The following is a 27,802-nucleotide window of genomic DNA, read 5'->3' as shown; positions in this document are numbered from 1 at the left end:
ATTACAGTTTTTTAAGCAAAATTTAACTTTACTACAAATATTATTATCTTCAGGTCTTAATCACATCAAAACTATTTTAAATTCGACTTAAATGATAGCTTTTTATTTGAAAACAAAATATTCAATGTAGCAGATTTTTTAAAAACTATGTACTATATTGCATAGCAATTAGGAACTTACTTTTTTGTTATTATATTGACTATTGTGCATATGTTGAAATATTTATTTTTTGCTAAATGAAAATGCGTCTAGAAAATATCAAATTAAATTTTTCTGTTTTCGTTTTTAATCAAAAGTTATTTGACTAGGTTTAACATGATCTAACTTATAAAATAAAAACAAGAAAATTGTGCTATGTATAATGTAGATGTTAAACATTTGAAATAACAAAAATGTTAAGCGTCTTTTCAATAGTCAAATAGTAAAAAAGTAGTGAAAATTGAACTAAATGTCCATAAACAATGTCATCTACATAACATTTAAACTGCAATTCACTTAACAAGTAGTTATATACATTAGATATTTACAAATATTGTCTTATTCTAGTATCAATACAGAGATTTGTCATTTAAACTCTTAATTAATAAAATTAACCGTTTTAAAAATTATTTTTTATAAATGTGACAAGAACGAAAAACTGCTATAAAACGTTTTTACTAAACGTTTGACATTAAAGTAAGTTGTAGAAATATGTCACCGCACAACTAAAGACTGACATCTTGTAATGACATTTCAACTACACGGTGTTTAAAGTAAAAAATTTAACTAAGCGAGCGTTTGATATGATGTCACTTTATATAAGTAATCTTCAAGTAACAATACTGTAAAGTAGTAACGACTGTTCAAATACCCATTAGTGTCATTACAACTACACGATATTTCATTGCAACGTTGTTTGAGCGGCGTTGTCGTAGAAGACATTTAAACGATATAGTTGTAGTGACGTTTCAAATAAACATTGTTTACTTGTTTCAACTAAACGCCGCATAATGTCAATTCAACTACATAACATGTTATAGTTGAAGCGTCATTTCAACTAAACGGTGTTGTCGTAAGTGACGTTTCTCGCCTCACTGCTGCTGACGGAGCACTGGATCCACAAACTCCTCGAAATGAGATCCAGCAGGTCCTCGTCGCGACATTTCTTCGCGTTGAACAGGTGACATCTCAACTGCCAGTCGAACGCGCACCCCAAAAGTGTCAACAGGGAGTTTTGAGTTGCGAACAACGTCATCTCCCCGAGGTGGGAAAATATGTTTTGAAGGTGGGAGGAGTTGGTGCCTGCGAATATAAATTATTTGCTTCTAAAATTAAACTTCTTGTAGTATTCAACTAAACCTTTATGAGAAGTGATCACCAATATAAAAAGAAGTTTAAATTATACATTTAATAATATAGTTTAACTTAAAATATTTTTTTTAATAAAAAATTATGAAGAATTCACCTGTAACGAGTTTCTCGATTGAATTGTCATCTAAATTTTTGAATATATTAAGCTCCCTACAATTTGATCGTTTTTCCTGTAGTGTATATAACGGTAGTTGGTAATCAAGTTAAAATATTTAATAAAACATAAAGAAATGAATTGATAAGAAGTCTTGTAGTATTGTTTATTCTATTATCAAAAAATATATGATAACACTAGGTAGAAAAATTTCTTATAATTTCTAAACTTTTATGGAAGGATGTATTAAATTAATTTTGCAAATATTGTTAACTTCAACAAACAAAACTAACAGTGTTTTTGTGGTTGCTGACCAACTCAACGAAATATTTCATCAAACAATCCAAAACTCTCTTTTCCGGCCTGCACTTAGAATGCCTGATCAGCAATTCAACCGCCAGTGACGACACTTTTGGTTGGTGACAGTTCTCCTTCAATATTTTCACCACCAGGGGCGCGAACAAGTTCAAATCGTCGATGTCTTCGTCGCGAAGCGATTTTTCAAGTTCTTTCAACGCCTGGAAAATTAATATTAAAAAATATTATTACATTTTCAGACAGTTACTAAGTTATACTGCAGAACAGAATACCAAACTAATTATTTTAAAAGTATACTAAGACGCTTGAAAAATATTGGTAAAACACTATAAAATTTAAACCAATGAGAACTAACGCTGTAGGTGATGCTCTGATCCAGTTGGTTGATGAGGCAGCTCATGATGACCGAACCGGTTTCCAGGCAACAGTAGAGGTTGGGCGGGTTGGCGAGGTTGAGGCGACCCGTGTACTGCACCATGTTGGTGTCCAGATGACCCAGTATGCAGTGGCACCATTGCAGTAATGGCGCGCAATCGTTGTATATTATCATCAGTTGCTGCATATCAATTTTATTATATTTACTTTTTATCCAAGTAATTGGTATATTAATTTATACACATAAACATAAATTTTGGTGAAATAAGCAGTTATTTGTTGCTTATCATATACGTCTTAGCTAATTGATTATATTATTAATAAATGATGATATTATCAATAATGAATGCTGATAAAAACAATAGAATAAACAAAAGTAAAACCTGCAGCGTTTTATTGTGTTGATTCAGCAGCTTGAAAGCTCTGCTCGGAAACGCGTATATGTACCTGTTTGTTTTAATATTCAAATAAAATAAAATGTAAAATTTTTATTTTAGTGTTTATTTTGTACCTGTGTGTGAATTCCACTATTTTGAACAAAAACGGTCGCATTTGTTTCCTGGCTTTTTCAGAGTAAACAACTATCTGTTTAACATTATTTGTTTTAATATAAATATAGATTTTTACTTTATCGCTCAAAACTTTTAACAATTTTAAAGTATTTTTAAATTGTTATGCTAAAAATTTAACAATATCAATTTTTACCTAAGTTTTATATAAAATATATAGGTTGAATTTTTGCAATTAACTTAATTAAAATTTAAAAAAAAATTTAAACTTTCATTTAATAATATTTTGAAAATAGGTAATTTTTATAGGAAAACTATTCTAATTGTTAAATGATAGTAAAAAATTTAAATTATAATAAATACAGTAAATCAATATTGCTATTCTTAAAAACAGTAGCACTGTTATTTTTTATTTATAAAAATCACCAACCTTCCACATAGTGTGCATTATGTGGTCAACATTGACCAAATACTGCTGGTGAAGTATGTGGTTCGACAGTATGGTGACAAGATTCAGCAAGCAGTTCAGTAACACTGTGTGCTGCTGCCGCTTGAACTCGATAAAATCGTATCTGGTTCTTCCGCGCATCATTGAACACAACATCGGCAGCTGTTTGAATTTGAGTTTAATATTCGTTTTGTTTAGTATACTTTTCATGGTTTAAGGTAGGCGGTAATTGTAGTAAGGCATTTTAACTTATTATCATTTTAAATAGTTAGAGTAAAATAGGCATAGTATATGTATTTATATATCAAGTTAGCTTTGAATATATAAATTAGATAAAGGCTTACCAAAATATTTTAAATTGATAGGAATATTAAAAATAAAATATGGAGTGACTTTTTTATGTTTGAAGGTATGTTAAGTGTAACTGGTCCCTTATTTTAAGCTTTTAAACCGTCAATAATACACCAAATTGTCTTAGTGATAGGACTTTTCTTCATAGGGCAATATATATGAGATATACAGATAAATTATTAATTAATTAATATACAAACTTGTCTCAGTAGTAAGAATGGTCTCCATGAAGCGATCTTAATGAGATGCATTGCCGCGTCTATTGAAGTTTCCAATTCACACCGAACCATACCGTTTGCCACCTATATATATGATGTTAGTTAAATAGTTTTTTAGTTCTTGAGTTCTTTAAATACTTCCTTTTTATGAACAATATATTATTTTCTTTGTTTTTTATAATAAAATGTTTGTAAGAAAGAGCTAAATAATTTATCACCTAAAGTTAAGTTACTATTACTTTACAATGCTAAATAACTCCTTTATATCTCACAATTATAGTTTTTTTTGAAGTAATATTTTTCTCCTTAATCATAGGTTATGAACTACAACTGAAATATTTATAGTAAAGAGTACACACCTTATAAATAGTAAACAATCGCACTAACATTAGCCAACAGCGAGGTTTCTTTAGGTTTAACTGATGAAACTCTGTTGATGAGGCTGCAAACTTCTGCATCGGTGCTGCAATCGCTGCATTCAACGCTGCAAACAGTCGATGTGAATTTCAATAACTGTTTTGCACTCGTGAACACAACTAAACCCTCCGTTGGCTGTAATATATATTTTATTTCGATTTGATCCTTAAATTAGATTAGTGAAAATACTTTGTTGCTAGTTGCCAGAGAAATTTAAATTTATTCAATGTACATCATTACAAGACATTGTATCATTACAAGCAAATATAACTAAAAACAACTGTCATACAACCAGTAAACCAAGAATCATATTTATATTCTACAGTAAAATTTCTATAGTATAACTCAAAATAATTCAAACAACAAACTCTAACATTTTCGTCAACTCGCTGGAGTCCCTCCCAAACCTCGTTGTTGGGCTTCGACACGTGCAAAACCCCCAGAACCCGCCAAAACTCGTCAAGGTACTGTGACGTCATACCTGAAACATGTGACGTCACAATTCGATTGTGAACGAACCTGATGACCTCACCAGTCTGCTGGTTGGACACGTTGTCTTGACCGAATTTCCTGTGAGTGAAATTTTAATATTGTTTAAAACTTTTAATAAAATTCTAAAAAACTAAATTCAATATAAACATCTACAACTTTTCTTGTTAATAAGTACAAGTCATACCAAAAAAAAAAGGACAATTTTAATAACATCTAAAGCAATACTTTTCTTTAAACCAATTCAAATGACAATAGACGAAAACAAATGTACTGTTATTTAATGGAGTAATCAATGTATCATTAATATAAGTTAATAATAAAAACTGATCAACAAACTTGAAGAAAGTGGTGATGTTGTCGATATACAACTTCTTGTGGATATTATTAAACCTCTGTTCGGCAGTTGCAGCTACCACGTAAGAAACTATTCTGCAAATTTGTTCAGTGTTAAGCTGCATAACTGGTTCATTTGTACTCTTCTTCTCCCGACCTTGCCATATCTGTTTACAAGTTGTTTAAATAATTTATCTCAAAATTTATTTTAGCTTAGCTTCTGATAACTTCCAGAGGAAAATACTAAAATCTATTAATAATTAGATTTACGAGCATCTTTCTTTTTTATTTTAAAAAGGTAAACATTAACTAAGGGTGTCACTTTTGCACAATACAACTCCTCACAACTAGTTTTCAGCACTTTTTCTTTGAAACTAAACTTCTTTAAAATTATCTTACTGCTGATTCTTAACACCATATTGTATATACTCTAAAGTTAATTAACTACTCACACTTATAATTTTATTTGAAAACTATAGTTATATTCTTTGGCTCTATATATCACAACTTTTTTTTAAACTTAATTTTTGAACCTTGTCACCCACCAACCTATACTTAAGTGTCATTACTGAACTATTATTTTATCTTCAAAAAAGCCAAATTTATTTTCTTTTTAAACCCTACCTGGCAAGACATCCTGAGTAAAAATAAAAATATGTGCAAAAGAGTATAAAAACTACTTGTGTGTAAATAATGCGTGTTGTCCAAGTTATGAAACTCTTAATAAATATTACTTAAAACGCAAATAAGCAACAACTTTTGTAATGTAGTAACATAATTATGTTTTACTTTTTTTATTTTCAAAAGTAATTATATTTTACAATTAACTACTACTACAAAAACTTAACTTAATTTAAAATATTAAATAACATTTAGAATTTTACAATTAACTACTACTACAAAAACTTAACTTAATTTAAAATATTAAATAACATTTAGAATTTTCTATAAAAACTGAAACTTACACTTGGTGCGTGAATTACTGTCCATAAGAAATCCAAAACTGTGCTGGGATTTACTGATACCAAATTGCTGTCTCTGTTAAAAAAAGATTGATATATCATACTACTTAAGTTCTTTATAAAAAGCAAAAGTTTATACTTTAATAAATTGAACAACTACATTGGTAAAAGTTATATATGTAGCTAAGATAAAATCAAAAGCGTCATCTTAAAGTTTGCAAGACTATTTCATGCCAGTTATTCTAGACTAGTTTTTTAACAAAATTATAAACAATAAATTAGGTATAAGAGAATTTTGTTATAATTCTAAGCTTTGTTATTCTAAAATAAGTTTTTAACAACAAAACAAACTGGTTAAGGTCAGTAGGATCGGTAGTTTCTTCAGATAGCAGCCAATTAATAGTTGACAAAATAATTTTCCAATCACTGAATTCAACCAGTAATGACAACATGTAAGACTGGTCACTTTTGTCGCCCTGTAAGTAAAAAAAAATAGTTTTATATAGAACAATTCGAACTCTATTGAACTACATTTTTAACAATTTATTTAGATAGAAGGTGAAAGATAGATAAGTTTCGCATTATATTTCTTAAGGTAAAAATAAGACTTTTTAGATATGAAAGACCTCAATTTGGTGGTTTTGAATTAAAAAACTCTAATTTTTATAAAAAATAAACAATATTTTACTTTTACACTGTTTGGGAAATAACAAAATAACTATGAATTTCAATACTTTAAAGAATAAACTTTAAAATCATTTTATTTTCTTCAAAAAAATTACCTTAATATTAATTTTATTAAATTCAAACAACTAACCTTAATATTATTCTTGATAGATTCGAACAAAGTTCTTCTTTGTAATTGAGGATGATTGGCCAATAATGAAGGATCAGATAATTGTAACTTGTCCATCAACATTCCTGAATCAAATATTCATAACTTACTTTAAAGCTTGAATTTATTTAAGATGCGCTTTAAGTTTATACCTATACACAAATAACATTAATAATAATTTTGATGACAGAAAAAATTGATCAACTTGATATATTGGCATGTGATTAGTCGTAAATTGTTAAAATACTTATTTAGAAATAACTTTATATTTTACCTTTATTACAGATACAGTGAAGGAAATCGTTGCACTCAACACTCCCACCTAGCGTTGAAAATTTTTGCTGTTTTTTAACTTCCACAAGTAATTTTTTTGCTTGCAACACAGCCTATTAAAATAGATAAAAACAATAAGTACATTTTGATTCATAACAAAAAATACAGCCTATTAAATAATACTATTGGTATATAAATATGTTTGTATAAACTTATAATTTTTTTTTAATTCTAATAAATTAGAAAATAAACTAGCAATTAACCTATTTTATTATTTTATCAATGTTTGTTTCAGGTAAACATAAATGCACCAATTTACTTGTTAGTAAGCGAATTAATACACCTTCTTACTAAAAAGCTTTACAAAAGGTAACTTTTTATGAGTTAAAGGGTGTGAGGGTTTAAAATACATTAGATTAATCTAAATACAAAACAACTTTCTTTTAGAAAATTAACATCTAACAAAATCTTTTTTTTTTGTAGTTAACCATGTTAAAGTGCAAAAAAAAATTGAATAAAAACTCGTAACAAAATCAAGAAAAGTTTACAATTCGTGCATGTATTTAAATTTAAAAAACCCTCGCACCCTTAAAAAGAAACATTTTTATTTTAGAGGCACTAAAGTGCACCTACTTCAAAACGGAAGCTTTCACTTTTACTTCGTATTTGAATTTGAGAGATTCTCTGAATTCAAAAGCATCTCCAACCAATATCCATTTAGGATCTTGAATGAGAAGATCTTTTGTCAAGAAAAATTGTGATTTTTGTCAATTTCAATTTTTCTTAAAAAAAAAGATATTCCACTTACCTCGGAAGCGGTTGGGTCGAGCTTACTGGGTTTGGAACCCGTGGAAACTTCGTCGGTTTCCATGGAAACTTCGGTGTTCATCAGACCGTGTCGACTAACCCACGTGACCACGAAATGCTGCAGCGGTTTTGAGAGTTTCCCGCCAAAATTGTGCAAATTAGTTATTATCTGGAGAATATTTGTAAAATTGAGAATAATCAAACTATAGCATAAATAGTTTATTTCAGTGTCTTTTTTTACTTTTAGTAACACAATACTTTATCTAATGGTTTGATTATAACACTCATCAAACATTAGTCAAGTAATTAGATAATTTTAATAAGTTGTTAAAGCATCTACAAAGTAACTAAACATATAAGTCCGACCAAAACAGGCTGCTTAATAATTTTATACATACACGCTTATAAATTTATTAAAAATACAAACATTTTGCATGACTTTTTTGCATTGCTCCTTTCTAGCGCTCTTGGAAGAATTTATCGTTCTGTCCACGGATCTCAAAAAACTGCAGGATTTTGAAGCCTTGCTCTTTTGGAAATTGTGGGAAAATTCTGAAATTAATGATGTTTTTTTTCAAACAAAACAATTGAAAATTTCAGTCTGTTTTTGCATTGCTTTATTCAACTTTCAAGATAACTTAGATGTTTATAAAGGAAATTAAATGTTTTTTTAACGGTTTATTTAGCATCATTATTTAAGTTAATATTTTTCATACCATAAAACTTCGAACTTCTTTAATAAATAAGTTTTTGAATAGTTTATAACTGTTTTTTTTTACAATTATGCTTTAAAGAATTTATTAAGAAAATAAAAAACTATAGATAAATTTATTGTTTTACACGTGTTTTAGTAATGGCAATTTATTATTTATTGAACTAAGTTTATTTTCTTTTTTCACTAGAAAACCATCAATATCACTTGTTGCCTTAAATTATTCATGACTTTTACAAAATCAAGTTTTATTCTGCAAATCTTAGTTAAGTCGTTTAAAAACTTAAGCAGTAGAACGAGATTTTAAGAACGAAAAAAATTCGAAGAATAAGTGTTGCTACTAAGCTTTACAACGAAAAATTACTAAAAAACTTGAAAATTATAAAGAACTACAATATTTTGATAGAGTTTATGTTTTACATATTACCACTATCTACTCATTTTTTATTTCAAATAAAAGTAAAACATCAAATACCTTGATTATTTTGCAACTGATTGAGCAATATACACAGAAGTTGGTGAACTTTTTGAAGGTTTTTTTCGTTGGTGGTTGAAAATACAAACTTTCTCCAAGTACTAGAACTGACTCCTGAATATAAAATTTTTTATTAGTATTACAAACAAAACTATTTTATACATTAATAACATCAAGCTACAAATTAATATTTAAAAAAAACTGTAATATTATGCTTAGCTTTTGCATTTTTTACTTACACCAACCTTAAACAAAATTCATATTCATGAAATATATATGTGTTTATTTTTTCTCAATATAGTATTTTTTGAAATGGCTATCAAAGCAAATATGCAAATGCATTTTAAAGTTATTATATATTTCAATTTGATTTTTTGAATCATGACATATGTCATTAATGCGCATAAGTTAAATTATAAAAAAAAGAACATGACTTGTTGAAAACACGTTTTTTATACAGACATGTGTGTACAAAATAACACGTTTTTATTAAACTTAATTCACATACACCTTGTGGGTTTAAATAATATAACTTTAATAAAAACATTTAGATTTTTTAATACTTTACTAATGTTTATTGTCCTGGACAAGAAGTTAAAAGATTTCCGTGGTGTGAGACTCGATAACCGAAAAGTTATTTTTGCACCAGGTCTTACGATCGAATACTTTGAGTCAATTTTCTGTCGTTTAATAAACTATATTGCTTTTTTTATACAAACTGTAATTAAAACATATTTGCAATTTTTTTTTTTTGGATTTATTCCAATTCTCAATTGCAAAAATTTTGTATTTAATCATAATTCTTGAAACAGTTTTGTTTAATGACCTTCATAATATTGTGGAAATGACTTTCAGTATGTAAACTATATTCGCTTAAAATATGTAAGAGCTAAAGACTTTTAATATTTACTTGTTTATTATAAGATTAAAAACAAATCTTTAATAAAAAACCATCGGTTGTCTTTAAACTTGTAAATTTAAATTTTATTAATATCAGATAAACTCTTTGTGATGACCAAACTTTATTATAAAAATATTTAAAATTTTGTCTTAGCCTGTAAACTTATTAAATTACTAATATGTAACAACTACAAACTTTTCTATTTTAATTTTAAAACTGAAAATAAATCTTTAATAACTATTTCATCGAGTTCTTTTTCTTGATCCAACAAAGTAGATTATTTAAATTTAAATCTTACTCTCAATATTGTCTTAATTAACTCTTTGCGACGAACAGAAATTAATTAATAAACGTATAAGTTCTACCAACAAACCTCTAGTAAATACTTCATCGAGTTGTTTTTGTACCCCAATTAATAATTTTACTTTAAATATTGCAAAACTAAGTTCTAAAAATTATAGGTTAATTTCTCAAGTTACTTGTTAGTACTAAAACCTATTCATTAACTCATATTAGTTTAAAAATACAACTACAAACCTCTAATAAATATTTCATCGAGTTGTTTTTGAGGATCCATCAAATTGAATTCTTCTTCAACATCTTCCATGTCTTCACTTTCTGTAACTTCTTCTTCTTTGGGATCTACTTCCATACTGCTGATGGTTTCAGGAGATTCATTTGTACTGCTGATCAGCGCTGATACCTTGTTGAAAAATCATTTAATTTTTTTTTTATTTTTTTTTAGATAAAATTGATCGTAAGAATTAGTTTTCATTGGTCGGCAAAAAGGTATTTTTTTAGAAAAATAATTCTAACAGTTCTTGTAAAAAAACAACTGAAAACAATTACATGATAAATAAATTTCTGTATAGTTTTTTTCAAAATTGAGTTAAATCATTTTAAATTTTCCTTAAGCACTTTTAATAAATTGCTTTATCACTGATCATACAAATACCTGCTGGCTGTCAGCAATATTGACTTGATCTTGCACGAAACTGAAGAAATTCGACTTGTAATTTATTTCGTTGAGGTTGTGAACGTACAAGAACTGCAAGAGTTTGGGCAAATCGCCGATGTTTCCAACTAGTTCGTTCTTTTCAGCTGGAGATAACTTCATAAAGTTCTCATCGCAAACCTGTGTGAGTTGTTGAATTATTTGAAAGATAACTAAAGTAGTATAAACCCTTCAGTCTAAACTAAAATGATAAAGCTTTTATAAAATAAGCTTTTGTTTTGTAAATTGTTATAACTTTATAAAAATATATAATTCTACTTAGAATACTCTAAAAAACTTTTAATTCTTTTAATATTTAATTATTCTTTTATTTTGTTATAAAGAAAAAAAATATTGTTATAAAAGCTTTAAATTTAACTTTTAGTTCACTTAAAAGTTATCAAATAAACTATATATTAATTTTGCTTGATAAATGATTAATATTTCAAACAAATTAGAACTGTATTGATTTTAGATTACTTAAATAAATCTATAAAAACCAACCTCCAGCATGAATCTGGCGATTTCATTGGACAGAGCGAATGTGGTGAGATATTGCGATATTTTCAGTATGCTGCAACTCATAAAGCAACTTTTCATCATTGCGTTGCAGTGGTTGCTTGATTTGCTGCAATATTGCAGCAGCAACTTCATGTCACAATCTTCTATGGGTGGCAATAACTCGTTTGTTGATGAGTACACCTGTTTGATTGTTATAATATCTGAATTATTTTATAAAACTTTCTTGGAATGTTAATAAATTTCTAAAGAGTTGATTGGGTATAGCTTATCAAATTAAAATTATTTTTTAAAAATATGGCAAATCTATTTATATAAGATAGCAACTCGTTTGTTGATAAGTATTCATTTAATCTCTAAAACTTAAGTATGACTATAGTGTTCACTTAATTGTTATGATTTCATTATTACACTGTTTATTGGAAGAGCAATAAGGTTATATTTAGACCCGCAGAACAATTTAACAATAAAAGTGATTCTAACCTCAGTAACAAACTGTCCATTGTTGTTGATCCACTTATTAGTGAGTTGCGGTACATCACTCGTGCTTATTGACAGCAACACAATTATACTTCTCTGCACGTTTCTGCTCATTTCAACCGACACCCCTCCTCGAAATCTCACCACGGTCTGTTTAAAGTAAGAAAGATGTTATAATTATATACAATAAACAATAAAATTGAACATTATAAGTATTAAAAAAATTGAAAAAGTGAAAAACTTTCATAAAATCAAATAGTGCCGCTATGAAACTTTCTTTATCCTTTTATAACGTACAAAGACCAATAAAGTTTTATTGAAAATCTAAAATTTTAAAATACTAGTTAGTATCTTACAATTAATAATTCTATTTCTTTTTTTCTTAAAAATAATAAAAAAAACCTTGATGTCGTTTTCTCTCCACGGAGTGACGTCATTCCTTTTCGCCATCGCCTCGACGACTTTAGTGTATGACGTCATAATTCCACACAAACACGTGACAAAATCGTCGCTGATACTGCGTTGTGACGCCACAGTCAGGCTTTTCGAAGTCGTCTTCAGTATTTCGCTCGTAGTTATTGTTCTGTTAAAAACTTAAGTTTTTATTTTTGTTGATTTTATTTCAAACTTTAGCTTATTTTCGAATACTTTCAAACTTTTACAACAGTATTTTATAATTATAACACTTTATAAAAGCAATATGAAAGGAAACCTTGGCGTTTTTAACGAACTATATTTCAGTGTATTAATTAGAATAAGGAACAAGGATAATGAAATTGAGTTTTAAAATAAATTTGATACGAGCATGTATTTGGTAAAATCTACTACACATTATCTGTACTTACATCAAGAGTGACAGTCCAATTTACATTAAACAATATAAAAGTGAATGCTTAAAATATTTATCTCGAACCTGTTAATAATTAGATCGGCGCACGCCTCAGCTATTTCCTTCATCAAGTAAATTGTATTTTCAACCCTTTGCTTGCTCACTGAAGCTTGAAGGAAACAGACGTAACTCGCCACCACCAATGGGCGTTCTTCACGCTTGAGTGCACACAATACCAGCTTCACTATTTCAATCAGGTTCTGGTCCCTCGCGAACACGTCCAAGTCTTCCAAGATCCACCTGAGATGATTTTGTTTCAATATTATAAGTATCTTAAAATATTTTTTAAATATCCCAAGATCCTTTAAAAAAAATATTTACTTTTATTTAAAATCTTAAACTTACCAAGAGGTAAAAAAATTGTGAAAATTATTAAAATATATATTAGAAACAATGCTAAAACTTCATATAAAAAACTTAAGGGAGTATATCTATCAGAAACTAGACATATGCCAATTATAGAAATACTAATTACTTGTACGGGTTGTCTTGAGCCAGTTTGAAATTGATTTTCTCCTGATGGTTGTTGATGTTGTACAATAATGGAGAAAGGGCATCGAAAGCGCGCTTTCTCACTTCACTGTACGAAGAACCCAACCTCTTCAGCAAGTACGTCAGCACCTGAAGAATGTTGTTAACTTTATTATCATACGTTATGTAAGTTCAGCAATGTAAGTCTTAAAAACGTTAAGAATTATCATACGTTGAAAAATAATAAAAAGCCTCTTCAGTAATTATGTAAGCACCTGTAGAATGTGATTACTATTTTTACATTGCTGAAAAAAAAAAAGAGTACAAGCAATTTAACGTAACTTGAACAACAATGGATAAAATATATGAAGTATGTTATCGAAAATTTCAAAATAATATTATGATAGAACTTAATGTGTATGTTAAATAAATTAACAGTCTCACTTTACCAAAAATGTCATTGTCTGAGATAAAATAATTAAGTACAAGTTTTAAATTTTCATAAAAATCTTGAAAAGTAAAAATAAAAGACAACTTGTTGTAAATAGTTGCAATAGTTTTATTATGTATGAGTAGTTATTTCAACAACTAGTAATTTACCTTAGAATTTAAAACTTTTGGTAATAATAAAGTGCCAGCAGTATTTCAATTTACTACAAGTATTAGAAAACTTAAAGTATTTCTATTTAGTAGTTAATAAAACAAGTTCCAACTACCTGAACAGATTTTTCAGTATTTGAATTTTGAATGACTTGTCTCAAATGTTGCATCAATTCATTTCGATTTATTGAATTGTTCTGTAATAAATATAGTTTTTTACAAAAAATATGTTTTAAACCAACTTAAAAAATCAAATTTAATTACACTGCTAAAAGTTTGGCTTTCAATTGACATCTAAGCCAAGCTTTTTTGATACGAATTCATTTAAAAATAATAACTTTATTAAAAGTAAAAAGTTTTCAACAAATGCTATATTAAATAGTTATTTGAAACACATTTAAAAATTGTCAAATTCCAGGGTTTTTGGCAACCCTGCTTGAGTATTTTAAACAGGGACAATATTAAGTTACTAATTTTAAATTAAACTTTAGAAATATAAAAAACTTAGTTTATTTTTATAGACATGATCAGGATTAAATAGTAATAAATTTAGCCATGTTAATAATGGCTTTAAAAATACAAAATGACACCCAATACCTTTAGAGTCACTTTTTTCGATAATCAATTAATTAAATGGGTTTTTTATCAAAATAATGTTTGTCGGAAAATTTTTATGACGTCAATATGAGCCTCAGAACGCAGTTAAATTTAAAGTTTAATTGAAACAATATAAGAGTTTAATATTTATTTAGTCGCAAATTTAGTTTAAAATTCGATATAACAATTTAACTCCCTTTTTTCACGAAACTAAGAAAACAACCATAATTAATATATAATATAACTATTATCAATATACACTCCTGTTAACCTTTGTTAATATTGAAACAATGAATATTTATTCAATCACATGTTGAATACCTGATGATTACTATAAATTAGTATTATTTTGCAAACACTCTAAAAAACAAATATAAATAACAAACCTGTTCATTTTCATCACAACTGATAATAATTTCGCATATTGACTGAACATTCAATGCTGAAACGTCTCCACCCGACTGATTTATCAGATCGGGAAGCCACTCTACTTTCTGGTTACCATCGTATCTGTTTATTTAAGTATTCATTGTTTCCTTTTATAGTATAATTATTAACTAAATAACTTTCTACTTTCTGGTTACCATCGTATCTGTTTATTCATTTAAAATGTTTTTTATTTGTTTTTAATTTAATCATTAATCAATTGAAGCCATTCTACTTTCTGGTTACCACTAACTATATCTGTTTATTTATTAAAATATCTAATTCTTTCTTTTTTTTTTAGTTTAATAATTATAAAATAACCTAACTCTACTTTCTTGATACCATCGTACCTTCGTCTACTAGTTAAAATGTTTACCATTTATTAAAAATCAATATTGCACTTTATAGTTATTGACTTATGATACCTAAATATGCATCTATATTAAATTATTAACACTCGATATGTGAATTATGCCTAATTTTCTTTAAAAATTTTCCATAAAAAGTATTTACAAACTACAACAGAAAAATTTACCTTTTTAAAACAGCAGTGAGCAATAAAGTAACTGAATATAGTCTCTTTTACCTTAGTTGATATATTTAATTTGTTACACTTTACTAATACAAAGTGGCCTCTTCAAATGTAAAAACAAAAAACCTCTCAATAACTTGCAGCAAACAGAAATACATTTTGCAACACTTTTACATTTTCAAATAATAGAGAAATTAGTTTAACTGATCTCTCATACTCAAAATAAAATACATATTACCTTTAAGTGATAATTACATTTACTATTTCGTATGTTGAATACTAAATAAACTACATTAAAACTACATGTGTCCAATCACCTCTTAATAATTTGCAGAAAATAAAAAATAACTAATAATTTGTTTATAAAAACATTTTACCTAGTAGTATTGTACCCAAATTACAACACAACACAATAATTTTAAAATTTTATGTCTTGATAATCTGCAGCAGATAATCGGAATATATTTTTCATCACTTTTTAATTTATATCTAATACCAGAGATGTTATATTAAAATCTCATTCAACCGACCTCTTGATAATCTGCAGCAGATAATCGGGGTGCCTGCTCCTGCACAGCCGCACGCCCAGCTTGTAGTACTTGTTCAGGTTTTCCACCTCCCTCACAAGGATGTCACCGGGCCGCCTGTACTCCTGCAGGTTGTTGGTGACGATCTGCGACAACAGGATGCTCGTAGATTGGTTGAGCTGCGCGTAGTTGCGGTTCGTGTTCCGCGCCAGCTCGATCTCAGTCTGCAGTATGTCGTGCTTCTCTTTCTGCATGAGAATAAAATGATAAAAGTTTCGTGTTAGTCTTTTTTTTAACTCAACTTTTAGGCTCAATCCCAGTTTGCAATATTTTGTACTTCTCTCTCAGTTTAGAGAAAATACTGACTTTGAGAGCTATTCAATACCTTAAAGTTTAAGTTACATAATGGCAATACATTAACTCTTTTCTTAAGCTCAGAATCTAATGTTTCTCTTTCTATATTATCATTTCGAGATTTTATAAAATTTTCTCAGCTTTTACTTTCCATCTTGATAAAAATTAAATTTGATATTTTATTTATGCAAACTAACATCATTAAAAGCGATTTCTTTCCTGATAATTGCATCTCTTTCCGTTTGGTCGGGAATTGTGATGGGAGGGTAACTGAACTTTCCGCAAATACACATTTCCATCAGTACTAAAAAAAATTAATATGATATATATGTAGTTAATAATTATAAATGAAAATTTCACCAGCGCTAAAAAATTACACATATACATTCGCCATAACAAACAGCAGGATAAATTGCAAGTTTAATTAAAACCAAAAAGAAAGTTTTAAACACGATATTTTATATATATATATGTATACTTTCAACTAAAATATTAATTTACCAACTACATTGAAACTAATCAATATAAATATGTTACAAAAATTTTAAACGTTGCTTTTAACTCACACTTGATAGTGTTGAGTTTTTCCCACGCGTATTTTCCAAGAGTTGTCGGATTGGAGCACACCAGTAACAATATGCTTGGTATCAGTGACCACCAATGCTGTGATAATACAAACCTGTATTTTTATTTTTTTTTTAATATAACTAATAACAATATTCTTAGTTGTACGTATTTGAGTGTTGAGAAAGCACGGACATGTATTTTAACTAACTTTTAAAACAAAAAATTCACAGAAGGAGTTAATGTTCATTTAAGTTTATAATTTTTGAACATCTCTAAAACGCTGCCCCAATGAGTGTAAATGATCACAGATTTTTAAAATCTACAAAAATAATTGCATTCATTGGCAGAATAAATACAAATAAATTCATGTGCCACCGTTATTCATTATAAAGTCAAACAAGCAGCTGTACAGCACAAACTTCAACTGGTCGAAACTTGAAGGTTTAAGTCTTGAAAGGGGGCAGCAAATTTTATCATGCAGGTTTTCAATTATGCATTCTTATCTATCATTTTATTAACATATCAATAACATTTTAAACTAAACGAACTTCAACTGGTCGAAATTGGAAGGCTTCAGTATGGTCGGGGGCAGCAGGTAGGCGCAACTCTGCAGCATGCTGTTTATTATTGTCTGGTCCTTATAAACCAACGAATTGTTGCTGTTGTCCCTGCACGCGTTTGCCGTCCTCCTGTGGTGATTAATATGAAAATTTTAAACTAAAATTGCTTGGTTTAGTACAATCATATCAGAAACTTTTATGATTTTGCCGCTATTTAAAATTAATGTTGTATTGAAAAGCTCATTAGAATCTCACTATGAACTGTTTTGCTATTGTCAGCAAAACCTTATACAAATACATACATATATAAACTAATTATTTTACAATAAATTTGCTTTAATTTTGATAAAATACTCTAAAAGAGACTTCAAATTAACTACAAATTGGCAACAGTGAGTCAAAATGATAAAATCATAATGATATAAATTAAAAATTGCTTGGCTAAACTGAAACTTAGTCAAGGACTTTTATTAAAATTAGTTTTTAAAATTTAACATAGTTTTCAACTCAAAATTGGCATGCTCATCATAATAAATTGCTCATAGTTGAATAAAATCCAAGTCTCAAAGAGATGAAACAAAGTTTAAATATACTGCAAATTAGCAGCTGTAGGTATGAGAACCTTCTTAAAAATTCTCAAGTAATAAAAGAAAAATACAACCAAAGTCATATTATATAACATTTTTTTAACGCAAACAACAAACTTGATCAGTTCCTTCAACAGATGGCAGGATTCGTTGTGCTTGTTGCAGGTCATCTTCATCAGATAAACCACGTTTTTCATCGTGTTCTCACTAACTCCCACCTTATGTTTATTGATATTTAGCATATTTAGTCATTGGTTATTATCTAATTATTTATTTATATACACCTTAATATACTTTGATGGTTCTCGCTAACTCCCACCTGTGAAATATAACTCCTTGTTATTTGTATATGTTATTTATTTTCAGTATTTAATCATTGTTACAATATATATTACAATATTTAAGTTTCACATCGTCCTACTGGTATGTCAACTACTATTTGTGAATGTTTTGTCTTTATTTTATTTCCTATAAATAAAAAAATACCATACTTCAAAAAAAAATCTACTTGCTTGCTGATGAAGTATCTAAGAGTACTTCGAGCAATAATAATGAATCTAAATAAATATGTTTATGAATTTTGTTTAAGTACAACAATTTTTTTAAATTTTTCTATATAATTCGTTTTTTTAACTTATACCTGATGCAGACCGAACTGTAGTATAGGGAAATCGTTCTCTGCTGGCCAGTTGTCTCCTTTTGTTTGATAAGCTTGCATTTGAGACATGAAAAACATCTGCAGAATTATTCCAATAAATAAATCATTCAGTATTGTTGTTTTTATGCTGCTATAAGCACTAAATTTTCAGTTATTAATTTTTCTAAGCATTCTTACAAGATTATCATTATAAATAGTTGATGTTCAAACTAAATGCAATATATTTCATAGAGTTTAATTATAGAGTTGAGTCTGCTACAGTAAACAATGACCCTTCATTATTTTCTACAATAATCTTTTCAACCAATTCAAAATGGTTAATTACCAGTTAACATTTCTAAAATTATCTTAGAAACCTTTCATAAAGAAAACAAATATAAATTCATACAAATTTAAATATACAACGGTTTAAAAGAAACTTTTAATTGTTCAATCAAACTGACCAAATGGAGCAGGTCGAACTGTATGAGCTGGTTGTTGTTGGTTACGCAAATCGTCCTGACAACCGTCACGCACCACCTGCAACACCTGTCAATCGCTTCCATGGCAACCTTCTTCCATGACAACAACGCCATCCCCTGGTGTCCAGATTGCAGCTGTTTCTGTTCGGAAGTGTTAATTTTTTATCAGTTTATATCAAACCTTATTTCGTATCAACTTTAAATAATATACATATCGAGTTTTTAATTAAAATGTTGTTAAAATTAAACAAGAAAAGTTTATTTTTATAAAAGTTTTAGAAGTCATACATTTCATATTTAAAACATTTATTTAAAAAGATTTACATGTAATTTTTTATTTACAGACATCTTAGGTATCTGAAATTGTAGAGAAAAAAATTGTAACATCAAATAAACTTTATATTGAATTAAATTTACCAGAGCATCTTTAACGGATTGATTCATTGATCCAAGAAGTAGAACGCAAAAAAGGTCAACTGATTCATACACAAAAGTTTCTGTGAAAATATTTAATAAACATTAAAAACATATATCATAAAAGATCAACTGATTCATACACAAAAGTTTCTGTGAAAATATTTAATAAATATTACATAAAAGGTCAACTGACTCGTACACAAAATTTTCTATGAAAATAAATAACAAGTATTACAAATATACACATAAAAGATCAACTGATAGTATTTTATTAAACAAACTGAAAGTTAAGAATAGTATCTTTTTTAATTAAATTTTATTACTAAAACAAAGATGTGATGGCTTTTAGAACTTATATGATATATAAAGGTTTTTTTAATTAAAAGTTATAACAACAATCTAGTACTTCATGATTAACTTTATCGTAAAAACGCTCATTTTTATGAAATGATAACAAAATACATAACAAATACTCTTTAAATACTAAAATATAAATATATATTGATTTCAAATATAATTATTAGTAGTAAACATTGTTTAAAATTTACCTTATTTGCAATTTAAACATCACCTTATTTAATATATACAATTCACTACTAAACACCTACTTTGTACTATTCAAACCTATCGGTTTTATTTGGTGCTTAATAAACTACCTTAAGTTTTATTACATTTAATAAATGTTATTCTTGTAACGTGTACAATTCACAACGAACCCTTGTGTTGAATACTTGCTGCACATCATTAAAAAAACCCTATTAATTTTATATTAACTAACAGTTTAAGAACTATTTATTATTACACCTCATTAACTTATTTCAAATTTGAGTTTAAAATTTATTTTATGTAACGAACCCCTGTGCTGGTTGGCGACGCTGTTGAACACCTGCTGCACGAAGAAGCCGTCGGTGAAGGAGACGACGTCTAGCTCGTGCCTCGTCGTCTGCAGTATCCTCCTCAGCACCATCCTCTTGTGCGCCTTGGTGCTGCTCACCTTCGTTGTCGCCATCAGCGTGGCGAACGCTTGTCCTGTGTGAGTATGTGTTGGTTGTATTTTGTTAAAAATACGATTAAGACGTGTGATTTTGATTTAGTAACAGTGTTTTTGATGCTTGACCGTTCAGTTTTTATATTATCTATTTTTTTTCATAAAATATTTTGTTGCTTCAAGCAATGTTGCTAACGCTGTGTGCATATAAATTCTCAAAAATAAATATGATTTAGAAGTGCGATTGGCTGGCTAATGGTATGACTTCTACAATTCTTCATAACGCAATTTTACGAATATGCAGATTATTAATTATATTTAATAATTAGTTTATTTTTTGATATGATGTTGTTGGTAGCAGTGTGGCTAATATGTTTGTTGTACTGTAAAAAAGAGCCTCAAATATTGATAAAATAACTTATATTTCTTTTTATGCAGTTTACGCCACAGGAGAGACCAACATTTTTTAACATATAAATAACATTAGAAAGTTTATGAAAGATTAAATTATACACTACAAGGTACATTTTCACACTTGTGTTGTATTTTACTATTAAATTTTATAACAATAGCTTATTGGTTAATGTCTTTTCATGCATTGAAATTAAAAATAAATAATTCATTTTAAATTCTATAACAGTGATGTATAAAGTGGTAGGTAATTATTACACATTTCATTTACTAAACTTATTTTAATTAACATTTGGGCTCCATCAAAATTAGTTTACAAATGAGCTTAAAACGAGATAATACGCCAAATTTAAACATTGGTTGACTACAAACTTGTAAATGCTCTTCTTATAAAAAATATTTTATTTTTATGTTACTCATAACTTTCGTTGGGTGCAGAAAACTTTTAAATAATTTTAGAATAATCATACGGGTGTGTATGAATAAGCCGTTGAAATACAAACAGAAAACCTTTATACACTACTTTGATAGTGGCAACGCGTCATATAATTGCAAAGACAACAAAATTGCTTGCAAAAAAGTTAAAACTATTTGATAATTACAAAAAAAGCGTATAAAATTTTATATTGTAATAGTTTTAGGAGAAATAGAAAAATTAAGTAAATGAACTTTCTATAATCTCAAGCAATAATTTTTAATAAAATTGAAAATTTACTAAAAAATTTTAATCAAGGATATATAAAATATTACATTGTTAATATTATAAAACAAACCAATATGGTTAGAGAGTGGTATTCTGAAATCGCTGATTAAGTTTTGTAATATTTGAAGGTGATTCGTCTGTTTGTTACTAGCAAGATTTTCTACTGCGCCCTCTACTAATTTGTACACGTATGCTGAAAAATTCTTCGATTTCCTATCTACTAATGCCTGTTAAAAAAAATCAAAATTATTTAAAACTGTTTGATTTTATAAAATAAGTTTAGAACTTTTTCAATTAAGGTAATCTGCAAATTCAATTTATTTTAAATTATTTATAATCAACACAACTTTTTTGCCCATCGTTGCACAAAATTTAAATTTTTAAGTTTTTGATGAAAATCGTTTAGTCCTTTGTTAAATACCTTTATTAAAAAAAAAAACATTCAAACCATTACTAAGCAATGACCTTTAAATATAATTATTCAAGTACAAAACAACGCGAATGTTCAGTTTGCAACTCACTTTGAAACAGGGCTTGAAGTTTTGGTACTTGTTGGAGTTGTGCCTCAACTGCTGTATGTAGTAAATCACTTGAAAATCAACATTTTCCTGCGTGCAGTCGCAGTGCTGACATATTTTCAACAGTAACTCCTGTTGTTAAAAGTTTATAAATAATAAATATTTTTTTATCGAACATATTTACTTGCAATGTGTTTATTGTGAGTATTTTCAACAGTAACTCCTGTAATTATAAAATGACTGAAATCCAAATGCAATTACAAATAAAATATAATGTTTTAAAATGTAGGTATTGTTTTAAAATGTAAGTATTTTGTACGTACTTTTGAAATAACTAAATAAAAATGTATCAAATACTATTCTCTTATATAATAAAAGCAAATACTTAATGTTCTGTTTTTTATTTGTGATAAAAACTAACTGAACGTATCTTAGTCTCCTGCAACACGATATGTGGCAATAAAATTATTTTTTTCATAAAACATATTTACTATGTATGTGTTTATTAAAAGTATTTTATCAGTAATTAAAATTAATGAAAGATAATTACACTGATAAATAATCTTAGTAGTGCTTCGTTTCTTAAATGTTATAAAAATTAACTCTACATATTTCAGTGCCTGCAACACCATATGTGGCTATAAAATGCACTATATATATTCAAATTAAGTAAACTATAAATGAAGTATAATGAGTTTCACAAGTTTTTTACAATACAACTTCAATTATTATTGGATTGGGGTTCGATTATCATAAGTGAAAAACTATAAACTATAAGGTTACATGAATACTTTATTTATTATAAAAGTTTTAAAGAGAATATATAAAAAATTACTAGAAGTTCAAGGAAAATATAAATAAAACTACATAGTACTATAAAATACTTCAAAATTTATTATATATATATATTAACGAACGTAGATCGGTTTTGGGTTCATTTTGTTTGCCATCTGCAGCCACTCCTCCAGCCTGACAACCGCCACCTTCCTCGCGTGCACCCAACCGGAACAACTGGCCAGCGTCTTGATCATGTTCGTCACGCTCTGGTGGTTTTCCACCTGCAGCCTGACGTGCTGGTGGTCACGTGACTTCAAACTTTGCAGCTTCCTGTCGATTATCAACTGCGACTTGTGCATCACCTCCGCCCTGCTGTCCTCAAACCTTTTATTTATTTTTAGTTAATAAAGAAAAAAAATATTTATTTGTGTTGACCGTAAAAATTGCTCAATTTACAGGTTAATTTGCACTTGCTTTGTTATTTGATAAAAAGTATTTTACAACATGTTTATATTTATAAATGTTTTATAACAAAATAATTTTGTTGGTTTGAATTATGGGATTCTTTCCTGCTGTGTCCTCAAATCTGGAGTTAATTTGTGTTAGTAAACCTAATTAAAAAAGTATTTATTTTGAACTGATTTATGTTGGTAATTACATAAAAAAGGCAAAAATATTACAACAAAAAACGTAGGCATTAATGAAGCTGGAAAATGCGGAAACTGTGATTGTGGTTTTTTTTGACCCAGGGAGCCATTTTTAAGAAATCTAGGTTTTTCAATTTAGAGATTTTGAAGTTTTGAATTATAGAGTATAGAGTCATTGTATAGCATTAGTAAGTGGTTTCATAAAATAGCATGAAAACTTAAATCGCACAGTTAAAAAAAACTCTTTTCACTATACATACATAAACAATTTTAAGCAAACTAACAAACATTTTAAAATTAAACAATTTAAAATTAAACAAATAAAAATAAATTACTTTCCACCATAGTTGATTCTGTTAGAAGTAAAAAACATTATATTTACAAAGTTCATATTTGGGAAAACTAAAAGATTTTAAAGTTACTACAAATCTAATAATACTATTACCTGTTCCCATAGCTGATTCTGTCGGCGTCGGTGAACGTTCTCTTGCCATCGCCGAACAAGTTGTCGTCGGTGAACCTGGTGTTGAACGCCGCGAAGGTGATGCAGTTCACCAGAAACTTCGACTCCTTCGCGTCCACCCAAGCCCGGTCGCCCAGTGAATCGTTGAGGTATGCTGTGTGGTTGTATGTTATGTAACTGATATTTTTTATATGGTAGAATTGCATACAGTTTAATGCTGGTAGTGTTATTTTTCCAAAGAAAGAATTAGAGCATTTAGTCAGTAACTTCAACAAGTTTGTAGATATTATTTCTAGAAAATGTTTAGTTACTTGCTTTAGAAAATATTTCAAAAATAAAACTTGTTAAATGCTTACTTAGTGTTCAAAAAGTTTGGAAAAATTATTTTATTAGCTTATAAAACGTAGCTAAAATATTTTCTTAATTTCAAAATACATATATTTATGAAGACGATTATTTGTTGAAGAGGTCCTTCAAAAATTACCTTATAACTTAAATTTTTAATATATTTTCAATTTTTTTTATCTTGAATTTAATTTATTTTTTTTGTGTAACTTACAAACCTTCAACAAGTGATACTGGCCACGAATAAACATCTTTCAAAACGTCTTGAAGTACAGAACTTGCACATATTGCACTCATGTTTTCTGCAGACGATTAATACTCAAATTAAAGCTAAAAATTCAGTAAAATATCAAGTTTCGAATTTGCTCTAAGAATAACAAGTAAGTATAAGTTTATTTTAAAATATTACAATTGTTGTTACGAACTTACTAGTTGCAATTGAAAAACTAAATGTACATATAACGAATAATCATCCTTACCTTTTTAAAACTAAAATTATTCAAACGCATAAAAACAATAAATCTTTTCACCTTTGGCTTGCAAAATGTGAGTGGGGTTGATGCTCCTCCTGCTTTCCATGTCGCACAGCAAACTGATGAGGTTCTCCAGTATGCTCTTCTTCTGAAATATGCTCCTGTGCCTCTTCACCAGCAGCAGCAGGGACACGAACAAGACCTCGTCCGGCTTGTACTGCTTCTTCCTCAAAGAATTGAACGCTCCCATCAGCAGTTTCTGTGCAAAAAAAAAATACAAATATTTATTTCTATTTTTTTTAATACATTTACATAACGATCCCATCAGTAGTTTCTGTGGATTGTTTTTATTTTTTACATAGTTTTTTTTATAATACTGTAATTATTTTAAATCAAACAACTCAAATATATTCATTGTTTAGGAATGAAAAATTGTATTGTTAGTAATAAACTGTTAAAATAAATAATAGATAGTTTTTAAATGTTAAGTAAGGTAAAGAAAAAATGAACTTTAAATTAGTTTAGACATTAAATCAGCTGTTCTTGTAAGCTACTGCCACTTTTTGTTTATTCAGTAAAAGTAAGTTTAAACTAAAGAAGTAGAACAAGTTAACATTGTTTAATAAATGGCTAGTTATAACAATCACTTAAACTTTATTGATTAAAATTTGTATTGTTGTTATTGGAAAACATAAATTTGGTAGTAAAAAATACATTAAGTTTAAATCTATCAAACAAAGCTAAGTAAGGTATTTTTTAGTCAGGGCATTTATTTAAGCTAGTTTCTGTTTTTTTTTTCAGTTGTACATCGTATTTAAATACAACATAAAGAAAATTGCGAAACTTATATTTATTTTAACTATAATTAACTTATTTTTTTAACTAAATATTCAATTTTTCTGACTTATAATTACAGTGGCTTGAGTAGTGGTAAGAAATTTTTTTTTTTGTAAAGATTTCTTTCAACTTTATAAAAGAAATTAATCTTTGTTTTTAAGATACATACAGTCATACATATCTACAACCAGTTTGCAGGAAATTGTTCTATACAGCACACACAACTATAACTTAATTCTTTACAAAACAACCATTTTATTATATAGTTCAATACAACTAAATAAACAAACAAAATTAAACATACTTCAAGCTCCTGCTCATTGTGCAGATTTTTGTTGACTTCGTTGGCGAATTCAACTGGTGAGCAGCTCAGTTCGGAGTTGTTCAGCGAATTTCTCCTATTCTGACTGACTATTTGAGGAGGCTGAGGGTCCAACCTGGTTGGAAATATGCAAATGATATATATATATAACTGTTGTGGGATTTTAAACTTTTGTACCAGGCCAATTTATGAAAAGAAAGTCTGGAAACTTTGATTACTTTTTGTGGAGGTTTAGTAAAAGTTTTAAATACCTTTAAAGGTTTTGAAATCATTCTTTTTGTTAAACATTTCATAAACTTAAATCTGACTTATTTTAGTTGACAGTTTTAGAAAAAAAAACATGTTACTGAAACAGTATCAAAACTTAATAAAAACATTTAGTTTTAACAAATTAGCTTTGTGTTCATAAAAATACAATTGATTTTTTTTATCTAATTTAATCCAAGTTATGCACCTGAGTATAAAATAGTAAAAATTACAATGTTCCAAAGAATTTTTAAAGTTTTAAGACTATTTTTACCGAAAATGGGTAAGTAAAATCCAACAAGGGCTTTTCGAACTCATTTTAATTATGCTGTTAAAGTAAAGTATAATAGAAAAACGATAACTGGAGTCCAACAAACTTTAGTTTCTTTCTTGGTGGTTGTTTAGTCTTCTTTCCCAGCTCAATATATACCTCCTCACTACTATATGACATTTTTACAAAAAATATCAGTTAAAAATCATGTTAAACACCAAAAGGTATATAACTGTGGTACTTTATATTTTGTTTTTACTTATTTAATTTATTGCAAGTTATTCAAAAAAAAATCAAAAATAAAACATTGAACCAAAAACTTAAATTAAACTAATTAGTAACTAAGCAAAAACTTTGATGAACAAATTTTAACCTGAGCTTTTTAATCCATCTGGTAATGAAAATACTGACAGAACTTAAATCAGAATAGACATAACAAAAAGTTGTTAAGAATAACTTTTACCTTATCCAAACAAAACTAGTTTAAATATTTACAACAAAGCAACTTATTTTAAACAAAAAATGTTTCAAACCTCTGTTTCTTTCTAGGTTTTTTACCCAAGGGTATGTAATCCCCACTACCTCCGACTCCGCCTCCTCCATTCTTTCTGCTGTTGTTGTTCATGTTGCTGGCATTTAATAAAGTTTTACAATCTGGGAATATCAACAAAAAGGTTAAAATGAAAGTTGGGAGAAAAATTGACATGGTTTACAGTTTTTCCTTGGCCTTGTGTAAACTAAAAAGTAATTTGTCTGTTAAGTTGTTTTTAAGACATGATTTGTTCAAAAATTCAAAAAAGACATGATTCATCTAATTAATTTTGCTCAACTATGCTGATTGGTAGTGGTTGATTATTTTTCTGATGAAACCTCTAACTATTTATTTACTCAAAATTTAATTTTAAAAATAGTTGCTAACAAAAGTAGTTGATAAGAGTTAGCTGAAATCGTTTTTTTTTTTTTTTTGCGTTAAAATAAAAATATTTTTGAAAAAATCATGTCTTTCTATTTTAAATTTCTGTTTAATATATACATTACAAAAAAGTAATATAAGTTGTTTTTGTTGCTGCCTCAATTTTTCAAGCACTCAATAAAATGCTAGCTTTATAATGTGGAAATTGAATTTGAAAGGTCAAAAGGTCTTTTAGGCATATATTTAAATTTTAAAAAAGACAGGGTTAACAGACTTTTTTTTATCAAAAATGCTTTCAAAATTTCCTCCAGGTTTTTAAAATGTTTTTGGGTCTATTTTAGTTTAAAATCAAACTTCAGGTAAAAACCGTGTTAAATAG

At 28.0% G+C, this 27,802-nt stretch overlaps 1 protein-coding gene across 1 annotated transcript; it reads right to left on the bottom strand.

The window, feature by feature from the left end:
- Nucleotides 1-257: 257 nt before the first annotated feature.
- LOC145849681 (integrator complex subunit 1-like) lies at nt 258-27,160 on the bottom strand. The gene is made up of 44 exons (XM_082954694.1): nt 27,044-27,160; nt 25,976-26,108; nt 24,892-25,093; nt 24,580-24,663; nt 23,999-24,170; nt 23,047-23,290; nt 22,133-22,261; nt 21,682-21,838; nt 20,365-20,538; nt 19,510-19,589; nt 19,075-19,233; nt 18,614-18,709; nt 18,091-18,191; nt 17,375-17,515; nt 16,826-16,938; nt 16,457-16,563; nt 15,909-16,153; nt 14,807-14,930; nt 13,940-14,020; nt 13,228-13,373; nt 12,777-12,992; nt 12,266-12,446; nt 11,867-12,013; nt 11,369-11,566; nt 10,826-11,005; nt 10,408-10,573; nt 8,970-9,083; nt 8,210-8,334; nt 7,784-7,951; nt 6,977-7,088; nt 6,685-6,788; nt 6,219-6,343; nt 5,871-5,943; nt 4,909-5,072; nt 4,455-4,650; nt 4,051-4,215; nt 3,646-3,747; nt 3,077-3,256; nt 2,649-2,722; nt 2,521-2,584; nt 2,118-2,318; nt 1,738-1,962; nt 1,445-1,520; nt 258-1,281 (listed from the first exon to the last, which is right to left on the bottom strand). The coding sequence occupies exons 1-44, from the start codon at nt 27,133-27,135 to the stop codon at nt 1,037-1,039; spliced, it is 6,381 nt and encodes a 2,126-aa protein (XP_082810820.1). The 5' UTR covers nt 27,136-27,160; the 3' UTR covers nt 258-1,036.
- Nucleotides 27,161-27,802: the final 642 nt, after the last annotated feature.

Source organism: Thalia democratica, chromosome 2 (assembly GCF_965202585.1).
Source record: "Thalia democratica chromosome 2, ktThaDemo2.hap1.1, whole genome shotgun sequence".
Lineage (NCBI taxonomy): Eukaryota > Metazoa > Chordata > Thaliacea > Salpida > Salpidae > Thalia > Thalia democratica.
This window is presented reverse-complemented; position numbering and strand designations above follow the sequence as displayed.

What these genes read in the sequence shown, in the direction of transcription:
- LOC145849681 (XM_082954694.1), bottom strand. Translation starts at nt 27,135, where the DNA reads ATGAACAACAACAGCAGAAAGAATGGAGGAGGCGGAGTCGGAGGTAGT. An exon ending in ATACTGAAAAATCTGTTCAG is followed by an intron (nt 13,374 to 13,939) that starts GTAGTTGGAACT and finishes AACATTCTTCAG; the next exon opens with GTGCTGACGTACTTGCTGAA. An exon ending in TCGACCCAACCGCTTCCGAG is followed by an intron (nt 7,089 to 7,783) that starts GTAAGTGGAATA and finishes CTATTTTAATAG; the next exon opens with GCTGTGTTGCAAGCAAAAAA.